The sequence below is a fragment of the Tamandua tetradactyla genome, chromosome 14 (genome assembly GCF_023851605.1).
Source record: "Tamandua tetradactyla isolate mTamTet1 chromosome 14, mTamTet1.pri, whole genome shotgun sequence".
Classification (NCBI taxonomy): Eukaryota; Metazoa; Chordata; class Mammalia; order Pilosa; family Myrmecophagidae; genus Tamandua; species Tamandua tetradactyla.
The window spans coordinates 83,464,906-83,487,757 of NC_135340.1; the positions used below are offsets into that span (position 1 = coordinate 83,464,906).

At 39.2% G+C, this 22,852-nt stretch overlaps 1 protein-coding gene across 1 annotated transcript in view; it reads left to right on the forward strand.

Moving 5' to 3' along the window:
• MAP2K1 (mitogen-activated protein kinase kinase 1) overlaps positions 1–22,852 on the forward strand; it is a 98,909-nt gene that overhangs the window by 42,366 nt on the left and 33,691 nt on the right. The window contains exons 2-5 of the mRNA XM_077128280.1: positions 8,550–8,760; positions 9,997–10,143; positions 16,793–16,870; positions 18,424–18,475. Of these exons, the coding sequence (XP_076984395.1) occupies positions 8,550–8,760; positions 9,997–10,143; positions 16,793–16,870; positions 18,424–18,475 (488 nt within the window). The remainder of the gene's footprint in view (positions 1–8,549; positions 8,761–9,996; positions 10,144–16,792; positions 16,871–18,423; positions 18,476–22,852) is intronic.

Sequence of the window (22,852 nt, forward strand, 5' to 3'; positions counted from 1 at the left end):
CAAAAGAGGTCCAGAAGTAACGCTTAGGCATACCTATAGGTTATCTAAGCTTCTCCTCTACCTATATAAGCTTCACAAGAGTAAGCCTCAAGATCAAGGGCTTGGCCTATTGATTTGGGTGACCCTAATGTTTGACACAGTATCAGGGGATTCATTGATGAAAAGTTTAATAGTTCCATACTTTATCTCCCATCCCTCAAGGGACTTTGCCAGTACTTTCTGATTATCTGCTTGATATATTCTAGGATGTATCCAGGCATTACATTAAGCTATTCGGGATTAAAGGCCCTCATTCTTTTTTTTTTTTTAAACTTTTTTATTAATTAAAAAAATTGACAAACAAAGCATTTAGATATCATTCCATTCTATATATGCATTCAGTAATTCTTAATATCATCACATAGTTGCATATTCATCATTTCTGAGTATATTTGCATCGATTTAGAAAAAGAAATAAAAAGACAACAGAAAAAGAAATATAATGATAATAGAGAAAAAAAAGACTATACATACCATACCCCTTACCCCTCGCTTTCATATACCACTATTTCAAACTGAATTTATTTTAACATTTCTTCCCCCTATTATTTATTTTTATTCCATATGTTCTACTCTTCTGTTGATATAGTAGCTAAAAGGAGCATCAGACGTAAGGTTTTCACATTCACAGAGTCTCATTGTGAAAGCTTTATCATTGTTCAATTATCATCAAGAAACATGGCTACTGGAACACAGCTCTACATTTTCAGGCAGTTCCCTCCAGCCTCTCCACTACATCTTGAACAACAAGGTGATATCTACTTAATGCATAAGAATAACCTCCAGGATAACCTCTCGACTCTGTTTGGAATCTCTCAGCTATTGACACTTAGTCTCATTTCACTCTTCCCCTTTTTGGTCGAGAAGTTTCTCTCAATCCCTTGATGTTAATTCTCAGCTCATTCTAGGGTTTTTCTCAGTCCCTTGATGCTGAGTCTCAGCTCATTCCAGGATCTCTGTCCCACGTTGCCAGGAAGGTCCACACCCCTGGGAGTCATGTCCCACGCAGAGAGGGGGAGGGTGGTGAGACTGCTCGTCATATTGGCTGGAGAGAAAGGACACATCTGAGCAACAGCAGAGGCTCTCTTGGGGGTGACTCTTAGACCTAAATTTTAAGTAGACTTAACCTATCCTTTGTGGGGATGTGAACAAACCCCAAGACTGGAGGATTAAAGGCCCTCATTCTTGTTCTTATTCTTACTCCTTGTGTTTCGGTTGTTCAAATGAGCTATCCAGACAGGTTGAGTTAGATTATGTGCTACAGAAAATTTAGGTTCTGGAAAAAATAAACCTTTCTTCCTTTGGTCTCATGCCATACTTTTTTTTTTTTTAATGGGCGTTGAAACTGAGGACCAGAAGGGAAGTTAGCTTGGTTATTGGTGGAGGGTGTAGATCAAGGAGTTGCAGTTTAGTCTCTGCAAGCTTTCCCCGCTTATCTTGGGGCTCTCTGCTTCTCCTTCCCTGCTTCCTTTTCTGTTTCCTGCCCCAGTAGCATTCCTACTTGATACCTGCCACAGGGCAGAGAGAACTTGACAATTCCCCAGGTTCTCTGGTGAGATCATCCACTTGCATTTGCACCCTCACTTTCCTTCCAGCATTATGATTGGCTTCACCCTCTGGCCTTCCTTGTATGCACCCTGGCAGAGAGAACTCAACTGGCTGGTTTTTGGCAGTTTGAAGATGCCATTCCTTTGTCTGAATGTTACCCTCTCCCCCTCAGCCCCCCTTTAGCAATTCCTTAGGCCAGCTTCTGAGTGCAGTGACTCTCAAGGTTGGAGGGGGCAGTGTGGGGCCTTGAAAGGATCTCTGTTCTAGAAGTTGGGAGACCTGCCACCAATTCTCTGTGTGACCTTGTCCTCTTTGGACCTCGGTTTCCTCACCAGTAAAATGGTGGTTGGATCAGGTGGATTTTAAGGTTCCTCTTGTGCTACATTTTGTATTGCTTCTTGATTAAATTTACTGCAATACAAATGAACGATTCCAGTGTGGCAGTGTAATTAGCCTTAGCAGAGGGGTGAGAAGAGAGGAAAGGAGATGTCCTTTTCCATAGGATCTTCCTTTCCCCGCCCACTTCAGTTTGCTTCTTTGGTGTTTTCAGGACTCAGATGACAACCCTAGTTTTTCCTCTGCATTCCCATATCAAGCCTATAATCTTCTTGTATCTGAATGAACTTGGGTTTACTCCAAAACAGCCATGAAGCAGAATTCACATTGCAGTGTGCTGTTTTCTTTCTGCTATGGTAAACATGATGGGGGTCAGAGCTGATTATAGCTGTTCCCTGGAGAAGGGTGTGTATGTCTGAGAGATTTATTGTATCAGGGCCCCAGTTTCTTTTTTTCATTCTCCAATCTTTGTGTTGCTGATTTCAGTTAAAACTGAAGATTATGAAGGAGGCAGGTTCTTGACCACCAAGTTTTGAAGATTTGTAGTATGATTAAAAGGGTGAGGGGCCCTCTCTGCTTTAATTCTTACTCATTTGCTTGCAGCATTTCACGTTGGGAGGGCAGAGATGAGCCTTCTTGAACATAATTAACTCTGTAAGCTGAAGCAGTGCTGAATACTGTTACATTATTGACTTTTTTTTTTTAGCTGAGTATTGAAAGCCATTTTGATGCTGGGATCTCCCTTTTACCTTCAGACAAAATCTTTAGTCTTTCATTCTCTGAAACATATTTTTAAAAATTTTGGAGAGCTTTAAGAATCACTAAATTAAAAGATCGAGCAATAATTTTAGGATCCTATGGTTGCTGCTTTGGTTTGTCCTTGTCTTCCAGCCCCCTCAACCCTAAAATTAATGTAGAAATTTGTAGAAATTCCATTTCTTTATATTAGTTTTCTATTTGATCCTCATCCTGATAAAGTTGGCAAGGAATAGTTACTCCCATTTTACAGAAGAGAAATCTGAGATGTGAAGAGGTTGAGTGACTTGTCAACATGGTCCCATGACTGGTTGATCACCAAGAATCCAAAACCCCTGAGTACCATTGGCTTTTTTTTTTTTATTAATTAAAAAAAAATAACAAACAAAACATTAAGATATCATTCCATTCTACATATAAATCAGTAATTCTTAATATCATCACATAGTTGCATATTCATCATTTCTTAGAACATTTGCATCGATTTAGAAAAAGAAATAAAAAGACAACAGAAAAAGAAATAAAACAATAATAGAGAAAAAAAAGATTATACATACCATACCCCTTACCCCTCACTTTCATTTACCACTAGCATTTCAAATGAAATTTAACATTTGTTCCCCCTATTATTTATTTTTATTCCATATGTTCTACTCTTCTGTTGATATAGTAGCTAAAAGGAGTATCAGACACAAGGTTTTCACATTCACAGAGTCTCATTGTGAAAGCTATATCATTGTTCAATCATCATCAAGAAACATGGCTACTGGAACACAGCTCTACATTTTCCCTCCAGCCTCTCCACCATTGACTTTTTAATTCAGCAACACAGTTTCACCCCCAGTCCTCCTCCTTACATACCTGTCATTAAAAGCATCTCACCACCACAGTTTACAGTCTTTGCTGGATACCAAACCTTTTCCTGGCTCACACATCTGAGGTTTCCACCTTATGAAAGCAGAGATCAAAAGCCAGCTCCTTATGAAAACTTTCCCCACTGGGAAACCCCTGATACTGTCTCAAATACTAGGGACTTCTAAGTTAATAGTCCAGGCCATTGATCTTTTTAATTAAAAAAATTTTTTTAAACATAATATACAAACATGAACATTTTACCATATGATCATTCCATTCTCGGTATGTAATAAAAAAACTCACAATATCATTACCATGATCATTTCTTAGAACATTTGCATCAATTCAGAGAAAAGAAATAAAAAGAAAACAGAAAAATAAAGCGAAAACAGAAAAAAAAGATTATACAACCATACCCCTTACCCCTCCCTCTCATTGACTGCTAATATTTCCATCTACCCAATATATTTTAGCCTTTGTTTTCCCTATTTTTTCCTATACCCCTTACCACTCCCTTTTATTGATCACTAGCATTTCAATGTGCTAAATTTATTTTAACATTTGTTCCCCCATTATTTATTTTTAATCTATATGTTTTACTCATCTGTCCATACCATAGATAAAAGGAGCATCAGACACAAGATTTTTTTTATTAATTTTTAAAACAAGAAAGAAACACACACACATTCTTAACATATGCACATTCCGTTCTACATATATAATCAGTAATTCACAATATCATCACATAGTTTCGTATTCATCATCATGATCATTTCTTAGAACATTTGCATCAATTCAGAAGAAGAAATAAAAAGAAAACAGAAAAATAAAGCGAAAACAGAAAAAAAAAATTATACATACCATACCCCTTACCTCTCCCGTCTATTGGTCACTAGCATTTCAAACTAAATTTATTTTAACCTCTGTTCCCCCTATTATTTATTTTTATTCCATATGTTCTACTCGTCTGTTAACAAGGTAGATAAAAGGAGCATCAGACACAAGGTTTTCACAATCATACAGTCACATTGTGAAAGCTATATCATTATACAATCATCATCAAGAAACATGGCTGCTGGAACACAGCTCTACATTTTCAGGCAGTTCCCTCCAGCCTCTCCATTTCATCTTGGATAACAAGGTGATATCTACTTAATGCATAACCTCCAGGATAACCTCTTGACTCTGTTTGGAATCTCTCAGCCATTGACGCTTTGTTTCATTTCATTCTTCCCCCTTTTGGTTGAGAAGGTTTTCTTAATCCGTTGATGCTGGTTCTCAGCTCATCTAGAGTTTTTCTCAATCCCTTGATGCTGAGTCTCAGCTCATTCTAGGATTTCTGTTCCACGTGGCCAGGAAGGCCCACACCCCTGGAAGTCATGTCCCACGTAGAGAGGGGAGGGCAGTGAGTTTGCTTGTCCATGTTGGCTGAGAGAGAGAGAGCAGGCTCTTGATCTTGAGGCTTACTCTTATGAAGCTTATTTCTTCTGTAGAAGAGAAGCTGAGCCTACCTATAATTATGCCTGAGAGTTACTTCCAGAGAACCTCTATGTTGCTCAGATGTGGTCTGTCTCTCTCTAAGCCCAGCTCTGCAAGTAAAATGATTACCCTCCCCACTACGTGGCATGTGATGTCCAGTGGTGTGAGTCTCCCTGGTACCATGGGACATGACTTCCAGGGATGAGTCTGGGGTCAACAATGCCTGCCTGACTAAAGTTGGGAAAAGAACTGTAACAAAATAAGGTAAGAGAGTTCACATAGAGTCAAGAGGCTATTCTGGAGGCTATTCTTAGGCAGGCTTCAGCTGGATATCACTAGTTGCTATGGTTTGTCAAACCCCAACCAACGTCATTCCTGTTAACCCTAAAGAACAACACTCAGGGCTCTGAGATTCTACGAAAGTTTCATGCACTAAGTTTACTTTTCAGAAACCTAAAACCACAATATATTCGTATTTTAATATGTAAATTGAAAACAGGAGGAATAACTTCAAGTGAGGAGAGTCAACTTTGATTTATCTTGTAATATGGTTACTTTGATACTTTTAGAATCAATGGAAACAATGATATAGTCCGTGTTCATAGAATACACCGCAATCAATGAGAATAAGCAGGCCTTTATGTAATAATGAAATTACCCCCCCAAAACACTGATTTTTAAAAAGAGCAAGTAGCAGAATACTATGATGCCATTTATTAAAAACACAGACTTTTCGCAAATAAGTTTATGTACGTGTTTATGTGTGTATAAAAGTACATAGGCTCTTATGCAAGCTTCAGCTAGATATTGCTAATTACCATAGTTTTCCAAGCCCCAACCAACCCCATTCCTGTTAACCCTAAAGAACACTTAGGGCTCTATCTGAGAGTCTAGAAAAGTTTCACACACTAAGGTTACTTTCCAGAAACCCACAACCTCCAGATGCTTCCTAGGCCAGATCCTGAAACCCAGAGATGCTGGTCTCTCCAAGAACATCAACCAGTCCCATTCCTCTGTCCCATATGTCAATACTCCTTTTCAACAAGAAAAAGTTAGAATGGGCATAGCCCAAATATCCCTAAAGATTGGGAGAAGGATCAAAGGAGGAGAAGCAATAACAGAGAAGTTAGGATTTAATAAATGAGTATGACTATTGGTTCTTCATATTGATATTTCTTTTTAGTGTCCAGTGACTTGGAGCAGCTTGAAGGAAAAACCTGAAATTGTGGAACTGTGACTCATACCAAACTTTGAAATCTGTTTTATACCTGCTTGTTAAAATGTACTTTGAAATTTATTGCTTTTTTGAATATATTTCACAATAAAAAAATTTTTTTAAAAAACAAGCAAAAAATGTTCCTTAGCTGATGGGATAGGCGATTAGAGGATAGAGCATAGGAGAGAGTAATGAATGTCAGGTGAAAGAAGGCAGAAGGTGGCACAAAGCCCAGATTTTGTTTTCTTCCCAAAGGTGGGAGAATAACTTCTCTCCTAAGATAGCCAAGAAAATGAGCAGTCAGCATTATCAAATGGATGGGATTTCTGGTGGCTGGTGTAACTTGCAAAGCTATGTTAATCTTTCCCAGTAGATCCATCATCAGATTGGTGTGCAGTGGAGATAGGATTGTATTTGAAGCATAGGCTTTAGCCTGTGAAATCTTCGTGAATTGAAAATTGGTCAACCTTGTGTCCTCTTTGACCCCGTGTTCTATGTTATTTGCAAAGCAGTGTTGGATCTCTCCATATACTGTATTGTCATTAGGGTTCCATCTCTGCCTTCTTGAGGTTTGGAATAAAGGGAGTGAATGAAAAGTGGAAGATTATCCCTACAGAAATTGTGTGTGTGTGTGTTTGGTGGGGGGCACCCGTGTTCTAATGTGTGGTAGCCTGTTTTGTCATCTGTTTGAATTAAAGGCTTAAACACTGTAGAACCTCTATACCGCCCTCCCCTTAACAGACTGACAGGATTAATGTGTACTTTTCCATTCCCTCCCTAAAACATGACATTCTTTCTGTAATACCCACGACATGCTTATTGCATGACTGGTAGGTTGCTTTCTGTCATTTTCCCACTCGCTTCATCTCCCACTGGTTGAATTATGTTTACCAAGAGACAGTTTGTTCACAAGCCCGTTTATGCCAGTTGTAGCTGGTTTTGTATTTAATATCAGATAAACTGATGAAATGTAATTATAAATGGAGTTTTTATTTTTTCTTTTTTTCGCCTATGAGCACTAAGTTGAAAGCTGTGGAAAGACTCAAAAAAATTCATTCACTAAAAAACATTATTGTCAAATTAGATGAGTGTTATGATTAAGGGAAAATCATAAAATCATAAAATTTTGAAATTTTACATTGAGATTATTCTGCAGATGTCTATCATTTTAAACCAAAGAATCAGGAATTGGAAACCATATATAATATTATGTTCTACTTCATGTAAGAAAGACTATATAGAGTTCTCACCATTGGACTTTCACTTAAGGAAAAGACCTTATTTTATGTTTGCTTTAAAAGATGGTGAGTGAATCCACATTTATATGTGTTATGCAAAAATAAGATATTTTAGGTGTATCGTTTTTCTAATTTCTTTTTCCAACTCACTCTTTCAATTAGCTTGGTTGTTGGACCTGATCACATTTGAAATGAGGGTTTCTACTGTTGTGATTCAGTCTGGAGCCTGTTTTGGTGATTTGGTTTGATTTTAGTTTAGTGGTTTTAGAGAAGAGATTTTATTTTCTGTATGGGGTAAACGTAATAAAACCAGCTTTGGTTGGACTTTTGAAACTGGGGTTTTAAAACAAAGGCAGGTGGTTCATTCTGGGTTCTAGTAGCTTCTTTGGTTCCTTGTGTGGACATACAGCATTTTCAGAGAGGTCTAATTTCCCCATTTTACAAATGAGGGAACCGAGGCCCTGAGCAGTGAATTCCGTGAGGTGTCTGGAGTGGAGGAAGCAGAGCCGTTGCAGATGAAACCCTTGCCTCTTTTTTTTTTTAATTTCTTAAACATAACCACATACAAACGTAAACATTCTTACCATATGATCATTCCATTCTTGATATATAATCAATAGCTCACAATATCATCACATAGTTGGATATTTATTACCATAATCATTTCTTTTTTTTTTTTTACATGGGCAGGCATTGGGAATCGAACCCAGGTCCTCTGGCATGGCAGGCAAGTATTCTTGCCTGCTGAGCCACTGTGGCCCGCCCATCACCATGATCATTTCTTAGAATATTTGCATCAATTCAGAAAAAGATTCATACATACCATACCCCTTACTCCTCCCTTTCATTGATCACTAGCATTTCAATCTGCTAAATTTATTTCAACATTTGTTCCCCCTATTATTTATTTATTTATAATCCATATGTTTACTCATCTGTTGATAAGGTAGATAAAAGGAGCACCAGACAAGGAAACTCTTGCCTCCTCCTTTGTCTTCTCACTATCTGGCCTGAAGGCAGAAGCTCACTCAGGTTGACTTCTCTGGTGAAAGTGTTGAACTCTATTTTCCCTTTTGACACAGGACCAATCTGGAGGCCTTGCAGAAGAAGCTGGAGGAGTTAGAGCTTGATGAACAGCAGCGGAAGCGCCTTGAGGCCTTTCTTACCCAGAAGCAGAAGGTTGGAGAACTGAAGGATGATGACTTTGAGAAGATCAGTGAGCTGGGTGCTGGCAATGGCGGGGTGGTATTCAAGGTCTCCCACAAGCCCTCCGGCCTGGTCATGGCCAGAAAGGTGAGGTTACTTAGAAAAAAAAAGGACTGAATCAGGTTTGCTTTGATTAACATATAAACAGACCTGGGGACACAGGAGAAAGGAGATTGACTTTTCACTCAACCCTTTTGGTGCTAATGATTTCTGAACTCAGGTAATTTATCAGATTATGAGTAAATACACAGTTGACTATGTTAGTGTATTTGTTCCCTTCTTTAGACTGGAAAATAACAGTAGGTGACCCTTCTTTAGCTGTCTGTGTTCTGTGAAAAGAATGCCAGGGAGATTGTCATATATCAAGTGTAGAAGAAGCCACTTTCATCCACTAAGCCCCAAGGACACACAGAACACTGACTTCAGGTTGCTTCCCTGTGCTCTAGTTCTGTTAGTGGTTCTCTTTATCTCCCTTCATATAAAACCATAATTTCCCACCATGGCATGTAGTTTTTTAATGTACTTCTGTTGTTTGCTGTCTTTGGTCCTTCTCTTGAACACAACCTTTTTGTTCCAGTGAGGTTGAATTCCTCCATGTTCTTCAGTATTCCATGTTCATTCCTGTCCCTATATTTTTGCTTATGCTGCTCCCTCTGTCTTTTCAAACTACTTGTCTTCAGTGCCTGCCTCTTGTCTAGCCTTCACTAACTGCTTCAGCGCACCCTAATGACCACTGCCTTCATGTCCTCTGACACACATTATTTCTTCTTAGAAACACAGCTTTGTTAGGTAACCATTTTATGAGTTTGTCACTTGTCTCCCTAACTGGAACAAAGGACACTGTTAGGGGGACTTATGGTGGCACCTAAGGTCTTGGCTAAATCTTAACCACATCAGGCTCCTGAGGTCTCTTGGGCAGCTTAGTTCAGCATATCCCCCAGTTCCTCATTCCCTTCTACCACAACAATCCTTGAGTATAGACCAACTCTTCAAAGCCACTTTCTTCCTATCTGTTATGTCTGTGAGTCCTTTTCGAGGAGGCTTTCCAGTCAACAATTATTGAGAGGTGAGCCCCTGTTATCTAATTTGGGCTCCCAGGGCAGAGGCACAGCTAGTCATACCCTTGTCACAGCTTCTCCTGTGCTAATACCTGGCTTAATTCATTAGCACTCAATGCTGTGGTTAGACAGAAGCTCATTCATTAAAACTTGCCTGTTTCCCTTCACCCTGCCTTCAAGAGCTTAAGCATTTAAGAAAGAGTCCATCCATCCATCTATCCATATATTTATAAAGCCTCTCTTCCTCCTAACGTTTTTTCCCCAGCTGATTCACCTGGAGATCAAACCCGCAATCCGGAACCAGATCATAAGGGAATTGCAAGTCCTGCATGAGTGCAACTCTCCATACATCGTGGGCTTCTATGGTGCTTTTTACAGTGATGGCGAGATCAGCATCTGCATGGAGCACATGGTATGTGGCCCCCTGTTAGCACCTGGAGGAAGGGCCTGGGAGTTGGATAGCTCTGGCCTAATATTTTGTCTGGGTGGTGACCAGCTGCCTTCTTGCTGCTTCCTGGATCCACACTTCTGTCTTGAGCCTCTGGAAAGCCTGACGGTAGAACTTAAAGGATCCAAAAGATGACAGGCTTCCTTTCTACATTCCTGACTATCTTCAAAGAGAGGTGGCAGTAATCATGTATTCCTGGTGGATACACTCTTAAAGTGAGAGAGCATTTATGGAATCTGACAGATTTTTGTTCACGTCTCTATTCTCTACAGAAATCCAAGTGGAGACCTTATCTTGTTCGCCACTGTGTCTCCAAAGCCCATAGTGTTCCTGGACATAGTAAATGTTCAGTAAATATTTGTTGGTGGACCACTGCCTTCTTTTTGTGACCTTGGAGAACTTTCTTTATTTTTCTGGTGATTAGCTTCCTCATCTATAAAATGGCCGTTATTATACCTCCTGCCTCACTGTTGTGAAGATTAATTAAAATAACATACTGCCTGTTGAAGAGTATGTGTTCTGCAAACATAAGCTTTTGCTCTATGCTCATTGGGGCTGACAGTTCAGAGATGAGGGCTGAGTCTGCATACAGTGTGGCTTCTATGCATAGTCCAGCATTGTGTCCTTCGTTCCCTTCCCATCCCTCATACTTTTCTGACCCTAGACCTGCCCTAACTTCTGGAGAAAGAGCCTCAGCGTCTCGTCCTACTGAACTCCAGGAGCTTTTTCCCTCGCCATTGTCCCCATTATTTTGAATTTCTCTTCATTTTAATGATCAAGAAGTGCTTTACACATTCTTTCCAGGCATTTGCCAACATTTGTGGGTGTCATGTGGAATATAGATCCTGAAATTGTTTTCAGCATGTCTCAAGGTTATTGAGAAATCTCTCATTCCCCCGTGTTCAGTGAAAACAAAGCAGTCTCCCTGGGAAGCATGTGCGCACTTCTGGTCTTGGCCTCCCCTCAGCTTGCTGTTCCTTAGGCTTTGGGTTTCTTGTGCTGCTTGTGCTGATGAAGCTTGGGTTTCCAGCTGTAGTCTAACAGTTTTGGATTAAGATAAGTAAATGGCAGTGGAGAGCCTGGAAAACTATAAGAGGGATGGGATGCAGGCGATGGAGATAAAATGGTGACACGAAAGGCCAGAGTAGCCTTCTTTCTTAGTCTTGCATGCAAGATGGAAGGTGGGTGTAATGGCATGACTAGACATAAATAAACAAATGGCTTTTGCATCTTACCACCACATGTCAGACCCTTTTCACAACATGTGAGTTGCTAAAAACATCAGCCTTGTCATATGAGTAACCCTCCCCTCTTCTGACATGAGATAGAAAGAGTAAGGCCCCCTGAGAAACTGTAGAAATTCTAAGTGACAGAATAAGTAAGTGTTAGAGCTGAATTCAAACCAGATCTCCTTGCTTTAAATTTCATACCCTCCACTATCCCATTCAAGTCATACATTCTCTTAGGATTTTCTCATCTGTGCAGCGCAATGTTTGGACCAGATCTCCTCTAGGGGCCCCTCCCTGTGCCAGCATCCTGTGTTTCTATGGTTTTTAGCTCTTGGAGCCAGTTAGAGTTTACATCAACAGTAATTAATCAACATGGATTCAGTTTCGCAAACACTTATTTTTAGTGCCTGTTACATGCAAGATGCCATGTGAGCTGCCAAGGGGAGGCAGACATCAAGAGCAGCATCTCTGCCTTCCAGGGTTGTTCAAAAGCTAGAGGACTTTGTTCTAGGGCCTTCTCCTTTGCTGACTCAATTCCCATGGGGAGGCCTTCTCACCAGTAGAAACTCAAGTGAGGGTGTCAGTTGTGATGAAAGGGCTTCTGAGTACCAGCCATATGTTACCTCATACCTTCCCTCTTCTGAACCATTAGGAACTTTTTCCCTCAATTATCTCCAAGTTCTGTATCACCCAGAATTCTTCCTTTAATAGAGGAACCAAGAGGCCATTTGGGGGGGGGGGGGGTGACGGTAGTTGAACTCCAGTTGCTTGCTTCAGAAGTTAGAATTAGGCCCCAAACATTGATAGATGGCTGCCTGTTTATTATTTAGACCCTTTTACCTCATGGCATGGGAAATAGGAACCTTTATGACCTCATGGCATGGGAAATAGGAACATCTTTATATTTGTCTGTTTTCAGATGTTTAAGCTCCCTTATTCTGGAATCCTTATTTGTTCATACACTCTAGTTTCATAGATAATGACCACACCCTTTGTACCCTTTGTGCTGCCAATCCCCTCAACCTTCCTTTCCAGAAGGAGAAGATGAAAAAGGACAAAATGGGAATAGTTTCCCTTCCCCTGGCCCATTTCCAATATCTGGAGGCCAGTTTTCTGTTTTTTTCTTCCTCATGGATTTGATTTTCTGGGAATAGTTTTCCCATGTTAAGTCCCCAAGCAGAACATATCTCTGGGAGTACCCTGGGGAACCTGAGCCTGGAGAACCACCTGTCAGAGGCTGAAAGGGTTAAAAAACTTTTGAGGGCCAAGCACAGCATCTGACCCCTGTATCTGATATTGTTGAGTAAATGAATGAAGTGACCAAGATGGCCAAAGGCTTAGTTGGAGACTGTTAGACCTTGAAGTCACCAATAGAACCTTCGGTCCTTGGATGTACACGGGTCCCAAGGGCAGCTGAACAGTTTCTTAATGCCAGTGGAGAGGCCCAGAGCTGCTAGAGAGTCTAGATGGGCCCTTGCAGGGAAGCAGTTCCACGAAGCCCAAGTAGCCAGGTCCAGAGTAGTTTTCTTCCCCAGTCCTGGATACTCTCACTTCTTCCTGGTTCCTGAGTAGACCTTCCTGCGGGAAACTCCTGCACCATGGCTCCTGACTGGAACATTGTCGGTTGCCATGGCTCTTGGAGGATTTCTGCTTTGTTTCATATTCAGCATTTTAAAGGTGTCATGTAGAGCTCTGTTTGATAGCCACATTCCAACTTGTGAAGTTCTTCTCCTCATACTCTTTCCATTAGTTTCTGTGTCATTAACATTTTTTCCCAACAGTTCATTATCAAAATTTTCAAACATACAGAAAGTTGAAGAATTATGCATAATGTACATCCATAAACCTACCACCTATATTCTAAAATGGAAATTTTGCTTTTTTTGCTTTATTATATATTGTCCATTGCTTAGATCATTTTTTGGGTGCATTTGAAAGTAAATTTGTGTCATTGGCATTTTTTTTCCCATCTTGTAAAGCACTTTGCCAGGGACTGAACTTTTTTTTTATAAATACACTGTGTTTGTACTACCCAGTCCAAATTCTGAGACCCAAGGTGGAACAGGAATGCTCTTATCTTTTAGGGAAGAAGATTCCTGCACAGGTAGTAGCTGAGCAACCAGAGAACTGAGGACTTAGAATTGATGGTTTTTATGCAGGAGCAAAATCTTTTGAGCTATTGTCTTCATAAAGCAGTTGTCTCTTTTACAGAAAACCTATTCACTGACTTAGTTAATAATTGGCTTCTAAAAATAAGCACAATTTCATCAGCTTTAGTCAGTGAAGGCAAGTCCTTGGCAACAGTCATGTAGAATTATGGATAGTAAGGTTAGTTGCAGGCAACTTTGGGTGATCCTGACTGTGGGTCATGCCCCTTAAATCTTACTAATTCCATTGTTCACACTGTAAGTGTGACTCTGTTTATAGCTCAGAAGGAGGTTAAAGGGAAGAGAGCCAAGGATCTTTTCTTTTTAATACAAATATTTATCTTGTCAATTTCCAGGGAAAGTATTAACCAGGATGGTTAGTTAGGCTGCCCTCTGTATTTACACTGCTGTTTGGGTCATTCGAGAGGTGTTGATATTCATTGCTGAGATGAACCTGAGAGCCACGGGGTTAACTTTCCTACCTCATTTGAATCCGGTTATTACAGAGTTGCTTTGCAATCTTGTTTCGTATGTATAGTCCTTCCTGAAGACTAGGCAGGATTATTCAAACAAAGGAACTGAAAACATATTCAATTGGAAGCAAAGTAGAAATGGCTTGGGAAGTTTCTGCACTGAGATCCCTCTTCACATCAGTATGGAAATTGAATTGGGCTATGGTGTTTCTCTGGGAGACTGCTGACTTGGGGAAGATTACCTGGGCTATGGTGGTGTTCTGGTTCGGCCCCAAGGGACCTATGGCATCGTGAAGGGAGCCAGGACAATAGAATTACTAAGCTAAGCCTCAGACTGGGTCACAACTTGGGTAAGAACTCTTGGAAAATGTGTCTTCACAGGGGAATTCTGTTTGATTATCGATTCATAACTCCATGCTAATCTCTGTGTGTAGATTATCTGTGATGCAGTCTACTGTGCTACCGGGCAGCCTGACCCACCATTACATATTTTGTACTAGGGACTTTATTATAATCAGAAGTTAGACATGTTCAAGGATATTAATATGCTATGTGAAACTCTCCTGCATTTGAGAAATACATACCTGCACCACTTCTTTTCTTTTAGCATCAGTGATCCAGAGTTAACAGTAACAGAAATCAGTTGGTCCAAACTGTCCTTTGTTTAAGCGCAGAATTTTTATGTTGATAGTCCATTTTTAGCATTGTTTTGGGCAGTATTTCCTGTGTATCCCTTGTTGAGTCTTGCTTATTTCCTCACCTACTCTACAAAGAAAACAGTGCCTTTGCACAAGATAGGTGCTGGTTCAGTATCTGTTAATTGATTTATAGATTAATACTCTGGTTTCATAACAAAGTTCAGTAATTTAAAAGATAAAACATATTAATTGTAGAAAATTTATAGACAATAGGAAAACACAAAGAAATTGTCATGTAACAAAAAATCTCTCATGATCTTACCACCTAGACTAGAAATAACCATTGTTAACATGTTTGATGTTCTTGTTTTGTGTGAGTAAATACATATTTACTTTTTATAAAACTGGAGTTATGCTCTTCTCTTGTTTATCATGCTGTCATGTATTGTTCTTTAATCCCGCACTTGATGGTTGTATTATAAAGGTGATCTTGAAGGGAGGATGTCTAGAACTTTTCTGTGCTTATCCAGGTCTTGCCCACATCTGAGGCACATTTTCCATGCCAGGTTGAGGACCCTTCCCTTAACTGCTTTGTCCAGGAATTGCTTCCTCCTCTGAGCAATTAATTGTTGCCTTGTCTGTTCTCTGCATTCAACTGTTTGTTTCCTGCCTTGCTTCAGAGGAGGATTTAAAGTGCCTTGCCTCTATGAATATGTTCTTTCTGCATCTTATAGCTTTTTCCATCCTTAGTTTATTATAGATTGCTTTGTCTTATACACAGGTGGTGTTTTATGAATGTTAGCTGATAATGATAACTGCTTGGTGTAGATAGTACATTTTAGAAAATCAGTTTGAATATGCAGGAATTATCTCTACTTCTGAGGGTATTTTTTTTTTCTCCCCTGAGGGTAATTTTAAATTGCATCATTTCCTGCACATTCCCTTTCTATTGCCTCTGCCCAGGGCCTGGCTCATGACATCTTCCCCTTGTTCCCTATTCTTTTTGCTGTCTCCCTGCCTCCACAGTCTTGTTCTCATTCTCATAGCTGCTATGGTTCTAATCTTAAAACACTCAGGTTGGATTGATGTGCTACTGTTTCCCTGAATTCAAGTCTTGTTCTTTGCTAGAGTTCCATGATCTGGCCACAGCTGCATTTTCTGCCATATTCCTCACTGCATCTCTTCATGTACCCACGGTGAAGTGAGCCACATGCCATCCCAGGAGTATTAGGCAATTTAATGTTTTGATCCTATAGAAGTATCCTGTTCTTTTCTATCCTTGCTCTTCCCTTTCCTAGGTATAGAAGTCATAATCATTTTTCAAAGTTCAGCTCAAATACCAGCTTCCAAGTGAAGACAGAATTACTTCTCTCTTCTTCTGCATGTCAGCAGCATTCTTTATACATTTATTTGTTGCTGTTTTTTTAAATATTTCAGAATTATCTATTTTCTTTAGTAGTTTGTAAATTTATTTAGGACAGGAAATAGGTCTTCTGGTTTTTGCATATCTTTATCCACCTTAGGACATAGTATAGTCCATGGCATATTATAGAATTTGTGGAATCAGTTATTGCATTTTTTGACAATTGAAAAAAAATTTTTTTAATTATGATTCATTGGGGTAATACCAAATGTAAGTTATGATTTAGATAATGGTGATAATAATGACTAACATTTATTGAACACTTGCCATGTGCTAAATATTGTTCTAAGTGCATTATGTGTATTAACTTACTTAATCTTTATAATAGCCCTGTGTGTCTTATAAGCTTCTAATTATTATCATCGCCATGTTACAAGCTGAGCAATATGGTAAAGGTGCCTTAGGTAGTAAGCAGAGCTGGGATTAGAATTTTGATACTTTTCCTAACCACTATACTATATTCTCAGTTTAGTGCAAATCAAGCCTTTTCTGTGACCACTGATTATTTAATGATTATTTGTAGGGTTTGAATTACCAGTTATGTGACACCTTTTATGTTTTGCATTTGTGGCGTATTTGACATCTGAAACAAACCAAAGGGTACTTATCCTTAGCCATGTGTGAGGTTCACTTTTCTTATGAAGTTTAACACTTGAAAGAATAGAAAAATTTTCACTAAATGGGTTGATATTCTTATTCTTAGGATGGGGGTTCCTTGGATCAAGTTTTGAAGAAAGCTGGAAGAATTCCTGAACAAATTTTAGGAAAAGTTAGCATTGCTGTGAGTATATCATCAAGTTTTTTTTTCCAGGTTCCCTCATTGATCAGTAAATGGGTTGGTAGAAGACGAGAGATAGATGGGAAGTTAGTAAAAGGAAAGTTTATAAGAAAAGTGGAGTTTTCTCACTAGAATTTTCTCTACTCAGGTACAATACTTTCTCATTGGAACTAGGAAAGTGACTTCTTTTACATTAAATCTGTCTCTTGAAAAATAACAAGATGTCTAAGGGAATATCCATTTTAGAAAAGCTGAAAAGCAGACTGCAGATTTAGAAAAATGAAGATTCAAGCAAAAGCTTTTTTTTTACTTAAAACTAGTAGTCTAGGGTGCACAGGTAAATTCAGTGGTAGGATGCTCGCCTGCCATGCAGGAGACCCAGGTTCAATTCATGGTCCATGTACACCCCCCCCACACACAAAAAACCTCTAATTCATAATGGATAATGACGTAAATATAAGAGTTGAAACTAGACAATTCTTAGAAAAGAACATAGAGAAATACCTTCAGGACCCTATATTAGGCACTGTATTCTTAGAATTTATGTGAAAGCATGAGCAACAGAAGAGAAAATAGATAAATTGGACTTCAGCAAAATTTAAAACTGCTGTACATCAAATAACATTATTAAGGAAAGTGAAAAGACAACCTACAGAATGAGAGAAGAGGTATGAAAACCATATATGTGATAAAGGTTTAAAATCCAGAAACTATAAAGAACATCTACAGCTCAGCAACAAAAAGACCAACTACCCAATTAAAAGACTGAAAAAGGCAGGGTGCACAGGTGGTTCAGTGGTAAAATGCTCGCCTTTCATGCGAGAGACCTGGATTCAATTCTCGGACCATGCACACCCCCGCACCCCCCCCCAAAAAACAGACAAAAGCACATTGATGTTTATAGTGGCATTATTCACAGTTGCCAAAATATGGAAGCAACCCAAGTGTCCATCAGCCAACAAATGGATAAACAAAGTGTGGAAGATACAGACACTGAAATATTAATCGGCTATAAAAAGGAAGTTCTGATAAAGCAACAGCATGAATGAACCTTGAAGACAGATGTTGACTGAAATAAGTCAGACACAAAAGGACAGATATTGTATGACTTAACTTATATGAAATACTTAGAATAGGCAAATTCATAGAGGCAGAAAGTAATAGAGTACGGGTTACTGTCGGCGGGGAGGGGAGGGGGGAATGCTTAATGGGTATAGAGCCTCTGGGGTTATGGAAATTATTTGATAATGCATGATGGTGATGGTATCACAACATTGTGAATGTGATCAATACCAGCTGAATTGTATGAATTGGTTAAAATGGGAAATTTTATGTTGTTTGTATGTTACCACAATTTTTAAAAAAGTAATACTCTATATGCCATGTAGAAATTTGGTTGCTTGATATAGCAGGTTAAAAAAATGAAACAAAATAAAAATTAAGGGAGGAAGGCAAATTTGTGATATTAGGTGAAATCTTTTCTAGATATTTTAAAGTAGAGAAATTGTTTTCTCAACATAATTGTTCGGTTTTCCATCTTTTTACATTTCCTCTAGGTAATAAAGGGACTGACATATCTGAGGGAGAAGCACAAGATTATGCACAGAGGTAAGAAGTCACTTGCTAGTTGTTATGTTTTGAATTTTAGCTGAAATTCAGAGGTTATTGCATTCTCTTTTGTTTGTGTTTTTGTTTTGGCCTAAAGCCTTTAATTATTATTATATTATTTTATTTTTAGTTTTTTGTTTTTGTTACTTGTGTTCCTAGCCTAAAGTCTTTTTTAAAAGTGATTTTCATCCTATTACAAGTCTTTACTATTTAATTTGGGATAGCTGGAGCCAAGTGTTACCCTCTTTTTGGTCTTGGCTCATTTATTACCTGAGGCCGTGTGCTGGTTTGAAAGGATGTATGTACCCTAGAAAAGCCATATTTTAATCCTAATCCCATTTTGTAAAGGCAGCCGTTTCTTCTAATCCCTCTAGAGTAATGTATGTTTGAAACTTTAATTAGATTTTCTCCCTGGAGATGTGACTCAATCAGGAGTGGTTGTTAAACTGGATTAGGTGGCAACGTGTCTCCACCCATTCTAGGTGGGTCTTGATTAGTTTACTGGAATCCTATAAAAGGGGGAAACATTTTGAAGAAAGTGGGAGATTCAGAGAGAGCAGAGAATGACATAGCCACGAGAAGCAGAGTTCACCAGCCAGTGACCTTAGGAGATGAAGAAGTTAAATGCCTCCTGGGGAGCTTCATGAAACAGAAAGCCAGGAGAGGAAGCTAGCAGATGATGCCGTGTTCGCCATGTGCCTTTCCAGATGAGAGAGAAGCCCTGACTGTGTTCACCATGTGCCTTCTCACTTGAGAGAGAAACCCTGACATCCATTGGCCTTCTTAAATCAGGGATTCTTTCCCTGGATGCCTTAGATTGGATGTTTCTGTAGACTTGCTTTAATTGGGACATTTTCTTGGCCTTAGAAACTGTAAACTTGCAACTTATTTAATTTCCCTTTTTAAAAGCCATTTCATTTCTGGTATATTGCATTCCAGCAGCTAGCAAACTAAACAGGCCATGAAGTCATTATCATCCAGAGAGCCAAGGCTAAAGACTCAACTAAAACTTATTTGCTTAACCCCCAGTGTCACTGTCTTATCACCAGGTCTAGGTTATGCATAGGCCCAAAGCCATGACTAACCTGCTGGATATGAGTTTACTATAAAAGAAGCTCTGTGTCATGGTTAGGGACAGGTGTCAACTTGGCCAAGTTGTGGTACCTGTTCATCTGATTGGGCAAGCGCTGGCCTGTCTGTTGCAATGAGGACATTTCATAGGATTAGGTCATGATCACGTCAGCTACATCCACAGCTGATTCCATTTGTAATCAGCCAAAAGGGAGTGTCTTCTGCAATTAGTGATGCTAAATCCAATCATGGGAAGCCTTTTAAGAAGGACTCAGAGGAGACAGGCTCCATTCCTGCTTTGGCTGGTGAGCCTCTCCTGTGGAGTTCATCCAGGCCATCCATTGGAGTCATCGGCTTCGCAGCCTGCCCTGTGGATTTTGGACTCTGCATTCCTACGGTCACGTGAGACACTTTCATAAATTTTATATTTGCAAGTGTTCCCTGTTGATTCTGTTTCTCTAGAGAACCCTAACTAATACACTCTGCTTTCTTCTTTTTTTTAAATGTAATTTTTTTGAGATCTGTTCACACATCATTAAATCCATCCAATGTATACAATCAGTGTCTCACAGTATCACCACATAGTTGTGCATTCATTGCTACAATCAATTTTAGAACATTTTCATTACTCACAAAAAATAAAATAAAAAATAAAACCTAAAATACCCCATGCCCTTTATTCCCCCCTATTATTGACCTCTAGTATTGTTTGTGGTACCTTTGTTACTGTTGATGAAAGAATATTAAGTTATTACTGTTAACAATAGTCTATAGTTTGTCACAGGTACATTTTTTCCCAATGTACCCCTCTATTATTCACTTCTTGTCATAGTATCAAACATTTGTCCTAGTTCCTGAAAGAACTTTTTAGTATTTAATACTGTTAATTGTTCACCACAATATTCACTATGTTACACATTCCCGTTTTAACCTCTAGTCTTCCTTCTGGTGACATACATGACTCTAAACTTCCCCTTTCAACCACATTCACACACAATTCTGCACTATTCATTATTTTACAGTAACGTGCTACCATAACCTCTATCCCTTTTCAAAGGGATAAACTTAAACTAGGTTTAAGTTCAACCTAGTTAGAAATTCTGCACATATTAAGCAATTACTCCCTACTCTTTAGCCTCATTCTATCTCCTGGTAACCTGTATTCTAGATTTTATGTCTATGAGTTTTATAATTATTTCATATTAGTGAAATCATACGATATTTGTCTTTTTGTGTCTAACTTATTTTACTTAGCATAATGTCCTCAAGGTTCATTCATGTTGTTGTGTGCTTCATTCAGGACTCCATTCTTTCTTACTGCTGAATAATATTCCATCTTATGTGTTTAACACATTTTGTTATCCATTCATCAGTTGATGGACACTTGTGCTGCTGCCATCTTTTTGCAGTTGTTAATAATGCCGCTGTGAACATCAGTGTGCAAATATCTGCTTGAGACCCTGCTTTCAGATCTTTTTGTATATGTACTGAGTAGCGGGACTTTTAGTATAAGTACACATATAAAAATATTACTCTTAGGTATTTATCCAAGGTAAATGAAAACATGTCCATACTTGTATACAGATGTCTTTGAAGCAGCTCTATTCACAGTTGGAACAACTGAAATATCCTTCAGTAGGCATAGGGATAAGCAAATTGTAGTTTATCCATAAAATAGAACACTATTGCCAGTAGAAACAAACAGCCTACTGATACACACAATTTGGATGAATCTCAAAAACATGGTGAGTGAAAGAAGCCAGAAACAAAACAGTACAAACTGCTTCAGTTTATGTGAAATTATAAAGAAAACAACCACTAAAAAAAGTAGAAAGTAGATCAGTGGTTGGCTGCCTGAGAGCCCTTGCGGGGGGATTAATTTCAAAGGGGCATAAGTTAAAATTTGGGAGGTGATAGAAATATTACATCTTGATTGTGGTGATGGATACATGGGTATATACATTTATCAAAGCTTTGAAGTGTATACTAAGTGGTTGCATTCTGTTCTATGTAAATTGCACTGCAATAAAGGTTATTAAAAAAAAAAAAGAGCGAAGAAGCCAGAAGATGGAAACTTTTCTTAAAAACACATTGCCACTGACCCTGTTCCTCCGTCTGTAGTATTGCTAACAATGATGGTTGAGAGGGGATTGGATAGGAGTTGAGCAAATCAGTGGAATTGACTGGCCAGCATACCAGCCATCGTATGTTAAATGATAAATGATATGTTTTACCTGAGAACTGAGGTGAGCCAGATTTGACAAGGCTAACTTATAACATTTCCAATTTCCTCTCCTTTTCATCTATTTGGGACAGTGTTAGCAAATGATAGAGGGTATAAAACATTAAAGAACAATTCTGATTAAGTAGATCTGGAGTGGGGCCCAGGAATCTGAAAATTTTTAGATAAGCAGGTCCCCCCCCACCTCTGCTTTTTTTAAAGCAGTTTCTGATTCTGTGGTCCACAGCTACACTCTAAGAAACACTGCACTGAGGAGTGAGTGCCTAGCTAGATGGCTTTCTGGGGAGAAAAGGAGTAACAGCAGGTCCTCACTAATGGGTTCCCATGGAAGGAAAAGCAATGAAAAAATGAAGCATGAAGAGGAATATTGTACAGATGTTCCACCTTGTGCTGGTTTGGAACTGTTCTGTACCCCAGGAAAGCCATGTTCTTTTTCCTGATCCAGTCTTGTGGGAGCAGCCATGTTTCTTTTAATCCTGATTCAGTATTGTGGGATGGACACTTTGACTGGATTGTTTCCATAGCAATGTGACATACCCAGTTATGAGTGGGACCTAGTGATTGGATTGTTTCCGTGGACATGTGACACACCCAGATGTGAGTGGGACCTGTGGTTAGATGGAGATGTGACTCCACCATTTAAGATGGGTCTTGATTAGTTTAGTGGAGTCCTTTAAAAGGAAGCATTTGGAGAAAGGTCAGGGCCTACAGAGAAACAGACATCTGGAGATGCGTGGAATGCTGACAGAGAGAGCAGACATCGTCATGTGCCTTCCCATGAGGTGCTAAGCAGGCCAGAGCCCAGAGTTGTGTCCTAGAGGAGCTAAGTGAAAGCCCACAGACACTTACAGAGGAAACCACTGGAATCAGAAGCTGGAAGCAGTGAGACCAGGAACAAAGACTAGCAGACACCACTCACATACCTTCACAAACGTCAGCCTTTCTTGAGTCAGGGTATATTTATCTGGATGCCTTAGTTTGGACATTTTTATGCCTAGAACTGTAAACTTGCAGCTTAATAAATTCCCTTTTTAAAAGCTGTTCCACTTCCGGAGAAGATGGCG